At 42.8% G+C, this 13,886-nt stretch overlaps 1 protein-coding gene across 2 annotated transcripts in view; it reads left to right on the top strand.

Annotated features, from left to right (window-relative positions):
* The window catches only part of rnf20 (ring finger protein 20, E3 ubiquitin protein ligase), a 55,182-nt gene extending 42,986 nt beyond the window's left edge, over positions 1–12,196 (top strand). For both annotated transcript variants that reach the window (XM_080416803.1, XM_080416804.1), the window contains 4 exons: positions 3,465–3,590; positions 5,785–5,925; positions 6,742–6,846; positions 8,888–12,196. In XM_080416803.1, coding sequence (XP_080272929.1) covers positions 3,465–3,590; positions 5,785–5,925; positions 6,742–6,846; positions 8,888–9,064 — 549 coding nt within the window. In that variant the 3' untranslated portion in view covers positions 9,065–12,196. The remainder of the gene's footprint in view (positions 1–3,464; positions 3,591–5,784; positions 5,926–6,741; positions 6,847–8,887) is intronic.
* Positions 12,197–13,886: the final 1,690 nt, after the last annotated feature.

The raw sequence follows: 13,886 nt of genomic DNA, 5'->3' as shown, positions 1-13,886 counted from the left end.
ACCAGAAACACATAAAGAACTTGCCCTGAATGACCACTGAGAGTTTACAAATGGAACCAAATGGACCCTTCCAGGTCCATTTGGTTCCATTTGTAAACTCTCAGAGTTATAGGGGTCCTTGCAAATAAAACATTTGATAACCACTAGTACTAGTAGGACTCCTACTAGTACTAGTAGGAGTCCATATATAGACTCATAGTAAATCAGAGTCATACGTACATGTTCTGAAGAAAACCTGGAGACCTGACATTCAGTGATTGGGTCTTATGATCAAAATAAGAACATTATAATGGTGTGTAAATGAAGAATTTGCCACGGACAAGACCAAGTCTTTGCCACAGACACATCTGTCCGTGTACGGACATATTGATGACCCCTGGTTACAATGGCTTTGTATAGGAAGGGGGTGTGTCTGATAAAATATCTAAATACTGAATGAAGCAACTTATAAAGTGTCTGGGGTCACAGAAGACTGAGTAGACGATAAAATGACCCCAAACATGTTTTAATTATCGTTAAGAGTTGAATTTCTTGGTGTTGTTGCCCTTTTAAACTACACAGTAACATTTAACATGGCATTTCATTTCACTGTGTAGTTCTCCTTCAAGCAGACAGAGTTCAGCTCCATTTCCTCATTACAAACCATGTTAGATAAATACATGTAAGCTGTTCCTTTAGCTTGGAGGGTTTGAGATGAAGAAATGAGTTTAAATGGTCGTTGAGTTCAATCCCTGCTTAACTGAGAACAGTACCACACACACACACACACACACACACAGCTTATGAACAAACAATACATTTTTTGTTAAAGATTGTGACCATTGTCCTATAATGGGTTCAGTCATAACCACACGTTTTGTGATGACTTGTTTTTTGAGTGGCTCACTGTATAATGTTGGCATCCACCTGGCTCTCATTGGCTGCAGTTACATGGACAGTTTTACTTCCACTTATATACAGAATGACTGCTCCTTCAGAATAGAAATGCTCATGTAAACACCTCATTGGAATAGAATATTCCATTCCTGTCTGACCTGAATGAATTTTCATTGGGGTTAGGAGGGGTGGTATATACTGTTTGAATCGGTATATACCAATCGGAATTGACCATATAAACACTTCATTCCAAACGCTCCTCTCTGTTTGGAATACATGCATTTTTTTTGCACATGTCCGTGCTTATAGTCAGGGGATATTAGCAGAATATTTTCCAATCTTGGAATAAATTCCTTACCAAAAAAAATCTTCGCCAATGTGTTTGTAAAGGTGTCTAGTAACACATCTCACAAAGACTGAAATGCAGTCCCCCTAGGAGAATTTTTGACAGCTCCTTAAAGTTGGGGTACCCACCATAACCTTGGTTTAAAAAAAATCCCCAAAAAAAAAAAAAAATTTAATTCTGTTTTAAGTAGCATGTGAGGGGTCAAACTAGGGTGTTTTTATGATTCTGAATCCATTGCAAGCATTTGTTTTGCACCAAAACCACTCCTTGGGCTCCTTTTCCAGGTATACTTTTTGTGTAAAAAGCCCATTGAGATTGGGCCGTTTTTAGCCCAAGGAGTGGTTTTGGTGCAAAACAAATGCTTGCAATGGATTCAGAATCATAAAAACACCCTAGTTTGACACCTCACATGCTACTTAAAACAGAATAAAATTTAGATTTTTTTTTTGATTTTTTTTTAACCAAGGTTATGGTGGGTACCCCAACTTTAAGGAGCTGTCAAAAATTCTCCTAGGGGGACTGCATTTCAGTCTTTGTGAGATGTGTTACTAGACACCTTTACAAACACATTGGTGAAGATTTTTTTTGGTAAGGAATTTATTCCAAGATTTTTTTAATATCCCCTGACTATTAGTAGTGCTGTCAGAATTGTCAGAATTGGCCAAAAAACTTCAAAGACTGCATAAGTCTATTTATGTCTCTGTATGCGTCGGCCACGGTTGGTGCTGAGAAGCGCTCGCTCCTGCGGGATAAAATGAATGATTCATATTCTATAGCGTCATTTAATAAGCCTGTACTGGTTAAGGCCAGACTTGTCCAGGAGAACGGACGCTCCGAGGATCTGAGCCTGTGATGGAGGAACAATATTTACCTGTCCTTCACATGAAACGGGAACTTATAATCAAAAGTCAGATGAAACGTTTTTTGTTTAAATAAAATCAAGGTAGCCTACATGAGAAATGTGACAAGTAGTAAGTAGGCTAGCCTAAGTTTGACCGTGTCTGGTACCAATACAAAAAAATTAACTGGTCTGAACTTGTAGATCTGCTACTTTCACATTAAAACGGCGATAACAAAGGAACGCAGGCTCGCACCGCATACAACGCTGCCTGGCAGGAGTCGGTGCGTTGCTTCCCGGCCTGCCTGGAAAACCTCGGCCGCGGAGGCACAAGGGGGCTATCGCCTCCTCCCCATGCCCACCAGGGGAAGCTCCGCCCCGGGTGGTGGAGCCGGGTATGGCGGGAACCACTTTGCCCATGTCAAAAGTTACATTCAGAATGAATGCTTTGGGTCATGTAAACCAGGAATACTTTTATTCAGGTTCCATGTGAACAGGTGGGTATGAATGTCTGTTCAGGATGAGTTCATTCTGAATGAATAAATATTGTCCATGTAACCTCAGACATAAGGATAATTCCTTTTAACACATTAACCGCCAAGAACGTAGTCCTACGGTCCGTTAAATCCAACTGTTAAGCGCCGAGACCGTAGCCCTACGGGCTGCGGTCTTTTTGGCGCATGCGCGGTCCGGGTGCACTTTCGGAATTTTTTTGATCCACTTCCGTTTCCGGTTTGATGACAGGAAATAGAATTATTTGGGATCCGGTTTTGACGATCACGCCCGCTCCCATTCTACAGACGAAACTGAAACTCAATTCTCTTCCTGTAGTTTTTTCTCCTCGCATTTCACTGTTTAACGTAATCCACTCTAACTCAAACATGGATGCCCCGTTTGACACGCGATCTTCACTGGGAGATACAGGGAAATCTCGCGGATGTAAACAGACCGTGTAGAGCTCAATCTTAAGGATTTTAACAAGATCTATGGCGACATGAAAAAAACAAAAAAACAACAAAAACACCTTGGCACTGGTGAGTACATTATGAGATTAACCTCTGGCGGTGGATGTGTTAACAGGTTGTTCATGAAAGTCCTTACGGTCTTGTTTCCAATGAGAACCTGTGAGCAATCAGGGGTTAAGAGTCTTGCTCAGGGACAAGTTTCATTTCATCGACACATATGCTGGCCTGGCCTGGAATCGAACCTGGGGCAACCAGGGCCTCTGGCTCCCCAGGCGGGCTCACTAACCATTCAGCTATGGCCGCCCCTGACTGTAAGGTATTCCATGGAAGTTACGGCCACAGCTGAAATGATGTAGAGATGTCTGTTCCTTCATTCTATGTTCCTTGTGTGTGTGTGTGTGTGTGTGTGTGTGTGTGTGTGTGTGTGTGTGTCTGTCAGGTGGACGCTCAGCTGCAGGTGGTCAGGAAGCTGGAGGAGAAAGAGCGCCTCCTACAGGGGACCATCAACACTGCAGAGAGAGAGCTGGCCCTGAGGACACAGGCTCTGGACATGAACAAACGCAAGGTAGACACATTCAGCCAATCACAGGACGAGGTAGACACATTCAGCCAATCACAGGACGAGGTAGACACATTCAGCCAATCACAGGACGAGGTAGACGCATTCAGCCAATCACAGGACGAGGTAGACACATTCAGCCAATCACAGGACAAGGTAGACACATTCAGCCAATCACAGGACAAGGTAGACACATTCAGCCAATCACAGGACAAGGTAGACACATTCAGCCAATCACAGGACGAGGTAGACACATTCAGCCAATCACAGGACGAGGTAGACACATTCAGCCAATCACAGGACAAGGTAGACACATTCAGCCAATCACAGGACGAGGTAGACACATTCAGCCAATCACAGGACGAGGTAGACACATTCAGCCAATCACAGGACAAGGTAGACGCATTCAGCCAATCACAGGACAAGGTAGACACATTCAGCCAATCACAGGACAAGGTAGACACATTCAGCCAATCACAGGACGAGGTAGACACATTCAGCCAATCACAGGACAAGGTAGACACATTCAGCCAATCACAGGACGAGGTAGACACATTCAGCCAATCACAGGACGAGGTAGACACATTCAGCCAATCACAGGACGAGGTAGACACATTCAGCCAATCACAGGACGAGGTAGACGCATTCAGCCAATCACAGGACGAGGTAGACACATTCAGCCAATCACAGGACGAGGTAGACACATTCAGCCAATCACAGGACGAGGTAGACACATTCAGCCAATCACAGGACGAGGTAGACACATTCAGCCAATCACAGGACGAGGTAGACACATTCAGCCAATCACAGGACGAGGTAGACACATTCAGCCAATCACAGGACGAGGTAGACACATTCAGCCAATCACAGGACGAGGTAGACACATTCAGCCAATCACAGGACGAGGTAGACACATTCAGCCAATCACAGGACGAGGTAGACACATTCAGCCAATCACAGGACGAGGTAGACACATTCAGCCAATCACAGGACGAGGTAGACACATTCAGCCAATCACAGGACGAGGTAGACACATCCAGCCAATCACAGGACAAGGTAGCTCTATTCAGCCAATTACAAACGAGGTAGCTTTATACAGCCAATCAGAAACAAGGCAGTTTTATTCATCCAATCAGTAACATTCGTAGATAAATCTCTTCCACTCCAAAATAAAGCCAACATACTCAAGTTTCCTGCCTGTCTCTGTCTTTCTGTCTGTCTCTGTCTGTCTGTCTGTCTGTCTGTCTGTCTGTCTGTCTGTCTGTCTCTCTGCCTGTCTCTGTCTGCCTGCCCGTCTCTCTGTCTGTCTGTCTGTCGTCTGTCTCTCTGCCTGTCTGTGTCTGTCTGTCTGTCTGTCTCTCTCTCTGTGTGTCTGTCTGTCTCTCTCTGCGTGTCTGTCTGTCTGTCTGTCTGTCTGTCTGCCTGTCTGTCTCTCTCTCTGTGTGTCTGTCTGTCTCTCTCTGTGTGTCTGTCTGTCTCTCTCTCTGCGTGTCTGTCTGTCTCTCTCTGCGTGTCTGTCTGTCTCTCTGCCTGTCTGTCTGTCTGTCTGTCTGTCTGTCTGTCTGTCTGTCTGTCTGTCTGTCTGTCTCTCTCTGTGTGTCTGTCTGTCTCTCTCTCTGTGTGTCTGTCTGTCTCTCTCTGCGTGTCTGTCTGTCTGTCTGTCTGTCTGTCTGTCTGTCTGTCTGTCTGTCTCTCTCTCTGTGTCTCTGTCTGTCTCTCTCTGTCTGTCTGTCTGTCTGTCTGCCTGCCTGTCTGTCTCTCTCTCTGTGTGTCTGTCTGTCTCTCTCTGTGTGTCTGTCTGTCTGTCTGCCTGCCTGTCTGTCTCTCTCTCTGTGTGTCTGTCTGTCTCTCTCTGCGTGTCTCTCTGCGTGTCTGTCTGTCTGTCTGTCTGTCTGTCTGTCTGTCTGTCTGTCTGTCTCTCTCTGTGTGTCTGTCTGTCTCTCTCTGCGTGTCTCTCTGTCTGTCTGTCTGTCTGTCTGTCTGTCTGTCTGTCTGTCTGTCTGTCTGTCTGTCTCTCTCTGTGTGTCTGTCTGTCTCTCTCTGCGTGTCTCTCTGCGTGTCTGTCTGTCTGTCTGTCTGTCTGTCTGTCTGTCTGTCTGTCTCTCTCTGTGTGTCTGTCTGTCTCTCTCTGCGTGTCTCTCTGCGTGTCTGTCTGTCTGTCTGTCTGTCTGTCTGTCTGTCTGTCTGTCTGTCTCTCCAGACTCAGGAGTCGTGTCTGCTCTCAGAGGAGGTTCGTTCTCAGCTGGATCAGGTGCAACAGCGCCTCCGTCTGGTGAGAGAGGAGGTGATAGAGAACAGCATCTCCAGAGAGAAGGAGTCCTTTAACGCCCGACGTGCACAGGTACACACACACACACACACACTATATATACTCACACACACACACACACACACTATATATACTCACACAAACACACACACACAAACACACACTATATACACACAAACACAAACACACACACACACATGGGTGGTTCTGGACAACCGCCTATCCGACCCGGTCGGCTTTGAATCACACAAAGTGAGGTGTTGTAAGCTTGTAGATCTGCTATTTTTAATTTTTGAAAATATGTGTGAAAGATTTTCAACATGGAAACGATTATGACGATTATGCAAAAATAATTGCGATTATCTCAAATAATTGCAATTAGACGATGATGTAATAATTGTGACGGGCCTATAGTCATGAACGCAGCGTTGGCTTGCGGTGGAACGCTGCACGCACACTCCCAGTGGGCCAAGGAAGAACCTCCACCCCAAGGGTTTCAAATCGGCCTGGTGGTGGCGCTATAACAGCCTGCTTCACGTTTTGGCCTATAACTGTTAAACACAAAATATGTCTAAATAAGTTTATCCCTGGTTTCCTTGGATCATGACCCACGTTCCCATAAAGCCCCCGACCATTCGTGCCCGGACCCCCTGTTGAAGACCCCTGGGTTAGAGCATACGCCTCTCATGCAGAAGGCTGTGGGTTTGGAACCCTACACAGGGGCGACGTCAGCAAGGGCATGCGGTCGCAACGGGTCCCTAACGCCACATCAAACGGGTTCAGATCTGAGCCAAGTCTCCTGCAGGAGGCGCGTCTGAAACCCTGTCCTGGACGGGAGTCTCCTCTCCAGACGTAAAAAAACTGATGATGACTGTGGTTGGTTTGCAGGAGGACATTTCTAAGCTGAGGAGGAAGATCGAGAAAGCAAAGAAACCAGCTGAGAAGATCAGCAACGGGGACGAGATCCTCAACGAGGAAATCAACGAGTACAAGGTACGTACGTCTATACTGTAGCGATACTGTCCCGGTACCGTTACCACATTCACCGCCAAAGTTTTTTCATAATAAAATCACCCACTGCCAGGATTTTAATAATTTTTTTTCTAGAAACAATGTGAATTAATTTTTATTTTATTTTTTAACATTGAAGTGAACGGATTTATTTTTATTTTTATGTTTTTTATTTATTAATTTGTTAGGGTTAGGGTTATAAATGTATACTAAGAAATTAGAGATTTTTTTTAGGAATTCAAAAACAGAATTAAAAAAAAATATTAAAAGGGGAGAAATCTCCCCTTTGGCGGTGAGTGTGTTACAGGACAGAAACAGAAGATCTGCTGCAGTGAACATGGTTTTCGGCAACATTTTTTGGGGGATTTTTTTAATATATAAAATAGAAATAAAATAAAAATATATCTCATTTGGCACTTCTATGCATAAGATTGGCATGTCAAGTTTGCAGGAGTGGCTTATTTTGAACAAAATGCCTCAAATGAAAAACGCAGCGTCCGATTGCTGTGAAACTTTGCACACACGTTGCCACTAGGCAGAGGAAGACGTGCCACCCTTTTCACATCGTCCTGTTATCAGGAGGCCGATTTTTGCTAAACATTTTACATGTACCGTAAATTTCGGACTATAAGCCGCGACTTTTTCCCCATTTTTCGACCCTGCGGCTTATATAACGGTGCGGCTTATCTATGGATTTTTACAGCTAACGGCCACTAGGGGACCTCCTAAATCCATGGATTTTACACCTGCGGCTTATAGTCCAGTGCGGCTTATATATGTACAAATCATTCAATTTAGCTGCTGTGGCTTATATTCAGGTGCGGCTTATAGTGCGAAAATTACGGTATACTAACCAATATTTTTACATTACTTCTACAGATTTTGTCCAAACACCACACAAATCGGTACATATTATCTCTATAGTCATGTGATCAAGACGGATCTGTCAGATTTTTCATATTCCATCTTGATTAGCGAATTCTGAGCATTGCTGACCCACAATAACAGACCTGACCTGGCGGAGACCTGTGCTCTGAGGAGCACTTTTTGGGCGGTGAAACCGCCCCTATAAGTGAGATTTGGAAAAATGCACATTTTCCTGCGCTGTGATCTGGGCCCAGGAAATTAGTAGAATTATCCTGCGATGTGATTGGCCAATCACAGCCTATTCAGGACTGTGATTGGCCAGTGTCACATGACACATGTGCATAGCCCTATATAAGCAACCATAACTTGAAAAAAACCAGATATTGGTTTTTTTCAAGTTATGGTTTTGTCCATCATAAAGAGTGTTTCAATAAATGTATTTATCCTTTGTACATGATTGATCGACTCCATTCAGTATTGTGATTAGCTAGCAAGACACCGCCCACTTCACACAGGGTGTGATTTTTATAGTTTGTTCTGCCTTTTCCAAGATGTTAATATAAATGCTGAGATCTGGTGACACTCACACACTTATGGTTTTGAACCAGAAACTGTGTCATCATGGCAGGGAAATCTCTAATAGTCTTGTTCTGTATGGTGCTGTTCTACATACACACACACACACACACACACACACACACACACACACACACACACACACACACACACACACACACACACACACACACACACACACACACACACACACGTATATATGCAAATATGGATATGATAAATATGAATCATAATCTCTTTTTGGTGACACAAATCGTACAATTCCTGTATTATCTATACATTGCAGAAATATCCTCAATCCCTTTGATTCCAGATCTTGAAAATACCTTCCAGTTTATTTGGAACAAAGTTTTATTTTCTCTGAATATCAGCGTTTAATTCTGAATCTTTAGGTCCTTCCTGACTCTGATCCAAACTGTGAGTGTATTTATGAACCCTGTATATTTAGCTTTGGACTTCTTTGCAACTCTCTAATCAGTGTGTGTGTGTGTGTGTGTGTGTGTTTATGTGTGTGGGGTGTATGTGTGTGTGTGTGTGTGTGTGTGTGTGCGTGTGTGTGTTGTCTCGTCTCGTCCTCCAGGCCCGCCTGACGTGCCCATGCTGCAACTCCCGCGTCAAAGACGCCGTTCTGACCAAGTGTTTCCACGTGTTCTGCTTTGAGTGCGTGAAGACGCGCTACGACACGCGCCAGAGGAAGTGTCCCAAATGTAACGCCGCCTTCGGAGCCAACGACTTCCACCGCATCTACATCGGTTAGAAACCTCCTCACCACAAGGGGGCGATACAACAACTTCCACCGCATCTACATCGGATAGAAACCTCCTCACCACAAGGGGGCGACACAACGACTGCCACCGCATCTACATCGGATAGAAACCTCCTCACCACAAGGGGGCGACACAACGACTGCCACCGCATCTACATCGGATAGAAACCTCCTCACCACAAGGGGGCGACACAACGACTTCCACCACATCTACATCGGATAGAAACCTCCTCACCACAAGGGGGCGATACAACGACTTCCACCGCATCTACATCGGATAGAAACCTCCTCACCACAAGGGGGCGACACAACGACTGCCACCGCATCTACATCGGATAGAAACCTCCTCACCACAAGGGGGCGACACAACGACTGCCACCGCATCTACATCGGATAGAAACCTCCTCACCACAAGGGGGCGACACAACAACTGCCACCACATCTTGGTTGTCAAACTTTTTTCAAGTCCAGGACCACCAAATTGAAATGTATTTGGACCCCCATCTAAAGAATGTTCTGTGCCAGGGACCCCCAAAAAATAATCCAAATTTTCGTACAGATGTACAAACTTGTAGATCTGCTATTTTCGAATGGCCAACGTATAAATGAAATGGTTAAAGTGATTAAAATGATTGTGACGCTATATTTTGTACTTTTGCTGGGGACCCCCTGGAACGCCCCTCAACAAGGACCCCCGGGGGTCCACAGACCCCACTTTGAGAACCTCCGCAGCGTTGTCCTGCCGCCATCCACCACAAGGGGGCGACAGCGACTAGACCAGTGGCACAGAGAGGACACACTGTAAAATACTCAGTGTTTTATTTAACTCTGAGAGTGTACCAATGGAACCAAATGGACCCTCACAGGTCCATGTGTACACTCTGAGTTACAGACCTGTAAGGGTCCATTTGGTTCCATGTGTACACTCTCAGAGTTACAGACGTTGTTAAGGGGACCATAATGTTAGGGTCCCATGTAGGGATGGGTCCATATCATGAGAAAGTCACGATTATTGTGGTAAAAGGAATTTTGTTAAAGCACTTGAACCCCCCTCCCCCCCCTTATTCATAGTATAGAGGGTTTACAGATCTGTTTTATCTAGTATAGAGGGTTTAAATGGTGCTGAATTTGCAGCTCAACAAAGCTAATTCATCCTGGTGTATGACGGGGGAGAATTTCACCATAAATTTAAATCTCTCAGATACGATTATTTCTTAGCGGGTTTTTATCGCTATAAACGATAAACATCCCTAGAAGGAACTATCAGAATATGATCCCATCCCTAGAAGGAGCTATCAGAATATGATCCCATCCCTAGAAGGAACTATCAGAATATGATCCCATCCCTAGAGGGAACTATCAGAATATGGTCCCATCCCTAGAAAGAGCTATCGGAATATGATCCCATCCCTAGAAAGAGCTATCAGAATATGATCCCATCCCTAGAAAGAGCTATCAGAATATGATCCCATCCCTATAAAGAGCTATCAGAATATGATCCCATCCCTAGAAAGAGCTATCAGAATATGGTCCCATCCCTAGAAAGAGCTATCAGAATATGATCCCATCCCTAGAAGGAACTATCAGAATATGGTCCCATCCCTAGAAGGAGCTATCAGAATACACAGCTGTTTAACACTGATTTTAACAACAATAATATCATCTAACGACCTGTAGTTTAACATTTATGTTATAATAATAATGTTCTAATGTGTCTGGATTCTTTTTTTATTGCATTTTCCCCCCTTTTTGGTTGTTTTTTATTTTTTATTTGAAAGCTGCCTGTTAGTTCATTAATGTGTTCAGAACCTGTCTCCGGGCAGAAACCTCCTATCTCCATAGTGTGTTTTTTTTTATGAATATTGAACCAATGAAAAGTATTGATTAATTAATGAAGAGCTTTGTGACTAAATAATAACTACGTAGAGCACTGACCAAAGTGTGACATGACGGCCGCTAGAGGGCGCTAATCGCCCTGGGTCACGGTGTAACCTTTTTCTCTTGAAAATCCCACAGGGGTCATCTTAGGTCACGTCTTATAAGAAGAACCGTGTTCCACAAATAAATAAATCTTTTTTTCTCCAAACAGACGTTTTCCAAATTTTCCAAACATTTTTGAGATTTTCCCCCCAAAAAGTCTAAAATAGCAGATCTACAAACTCATAAACCACTGGTTCTCAAACCTTTTCATGTGAAGGACCCCCAAAATTATAGCAGATCTACAAGCTCATTGCGCTGCACTTGGTGCCACGCTATGAGCTTGAAAAAAAATCAGCTATTTTTTGAATAGCCAAAGAAATCTAAAAATGACACAGATTCTTTCCTGGCCTAAATTGGTTAAAATCCCATAGATTTTAGATCATGTCATATGAGAAATATGTTCCAGAAATAAATAAATCAGCCCCGAGATTTAACTCCTATGGATATGAAGCATCATCTGACGGTGAAAAAGTACTAATTTATCCAAAGAGTAAGAAAATTATGTTTTTTCTCCAAACAGACATTATCATACGTAATTCAATATCATAAATGACACACAGTCACATTCCTCAGTGGTTTTCAAACTTTTTCATGTCAAGGACCACCAAATTGGACCCCCATCTGAAACATTTTTCAAAAGAATTCAAAAATAGCAGATCTACAAGCTCGCCGAGCGGCACAAAGTGTTGCGCTACAAGCTTGTAGATCTGCTATTTTTTGAATAGCCAACGTATACATCGATAAAGTGGTTAAAATGATTGTGACGCTGTATTAACTAGTTTTTTCTGGGGACCCCCTGAAGGACCCCTGGGGGTCCCCAGACCCCACTTTGAGAACCACTGATCTAAGATTTCTCTGGGATTTTCAAGAGAGAAAACCCTGACCTCAGGATTCTGTTGGATCATGATTAGTTTTTTCTTTTTATTCTTTTTCCTAAAAAGAAACATTTGTGGACATGAGAGGTTTCCACCCTGATAGTGACATCATGATGACATCATGATGACATCATGAATGACATCATGGTTTCATTGATACTGTGTCATAATGCTAGGTATTAAAGTGGCGTAGAAACATGGTTGATCTGTGTTAATGTTGACTTAGTTTTAGTCATAGTCTTTTGAATAAAATTCCATTTAAGCTTTAGTCATATTTTAGTCATTCTGAAATGTTATACTTTTGGTCTAATTTTAGTCGACTAAATTTAAGATTTTAGTTGACTAAATCTACAGTTGTTTTAGTCGACTAAAGTTGATGTTGGCGAGCCTTGATGGTGTCCTAATGCATGATTTATACTTAGCTGCATGCCGGAAATAGTGAGCTTGTAGATCGTCTATTTTCAGAGTGACACCCACACACAACCTAGCATAAAATGACTTAGTTTGTGGACACTTATATTAGTCTTAGTTTGTGGACACTTAGTTTGTGGACACTTATATTAGTCTTAGTTTGTGGACACTTATATTAGTCTTAGTTTGTGGACACTTATATTAGTCTTAGTTTGTGGACACTTATATTAGTCTTAGTTTGTGGACACTTAGTTTGTGGACACTTATATTAGTCTTAGTTTGTGGACACTTAGTTTGTGGACACTTATATTAGTCTTAGTTTGTGGACACTTATATTAGTCTTAGTTTGTGGACACTTATATTAGTCTTAGTTTGTGGACACTTAGTTTGTGGACACTTATATTAGTCTTAGTTTGTGGACACTTATATTAGTCTTAGTTTGTGGACACTTAGTTTGTGGACACTTATATTAGTCTTAGTTTGTGGACACTTATATTAGTCTAGTTTGTGGACACTTATATTAGTCTAGTTTGTTTGAACACTGTGTGGCCAAACAGGATCTATTCATCTACTCAGGAGGAGGGCCATCTGTCACTACATACTGCTACAGGCTGGGGGCGGAGCCTGTCAGTAGGGAGTGTTGGGCGGGAGGATTAGGACGAAGGCTCTACGTCCTGGTGGAGGCTCCTCACTGGCAGGTAAGTCAGTAGGAACAGCAGTGACAACACAAAAAGATTGTTCTAAATATTTAGAAAATGGCCAAACTCACAGATATTTTTTTTATATATTTTTTTTTATTATTATTATGGATTGGCTGTTTTTGAATATTAAGTATAAAATAGGGTTGAAGTGGTTAAAGTGATAAAGATACTATATATTATTATTGTGTGTGTGCGTTACACACATTGTCAAGCTCTTAGGATAAAGGCGTTACACAGGATAAATTAGAGACGAACCCTCCAGAAAAACGTGATTATGCGATTGCATAATTTACAGCATTAACAGGCAAACGGTGCATAATTATGCAGGGGTCCTCTTTTTTCCAAAAGGACGCATCGCATAATATGAGAAATACTGCAACTTTTCGCATGTTTTGCAACTTCGCGCAATTTCACCGCGTAAAATCACACATCACACATGCCTGCGTATTTCTGGAGGGTCTAATAAATGCACCATTTATTTACCATTTCAAATGGATCTACAAGCTGACAACACGTCTCAACGTGAGCTTGTAGATCGCTTTATTATTCGGTGTAGCTCAGGGGTGGCATTTGAAAATAGCAGATCTACAAGCTCGCAATGCGACGCATTGTGAGCTTGTAGATCTGCTATTTTCGACATTTGATAACTTGTGAAATGGGACATTCTGCATAATGAGCACTTTCTGCTTTTGGTACTTTTAACTACATTTTGATACCGATACTTTTGTACTTTTACTCAAGTACATTTTGAATACAGGACTTCCACTTGTAACAGAGTGTTTCCACATTGCAGTATTGATACTTTTACTTAAGTAAAACTGAGTACTTTTTCCACCACTGAGTAAT

Source organism: Gymnoscopelus braueri, assembly GCF_963280865.1.
Source record: "Gymnoscopelus braueri genome assembly, chromosome: 20".
Lineage (NCBI taxonomy): Eukaryota > Metazoa > Chordata > Actinopteri > Myctophiformes > Myctophidae > Gymnoscopelus > Gymnoscopelus braueri.
Note: the sequence above shows the minus strand (reverse complement) of the source record. Positions and strands in the feature narration are given on the sequence as shown.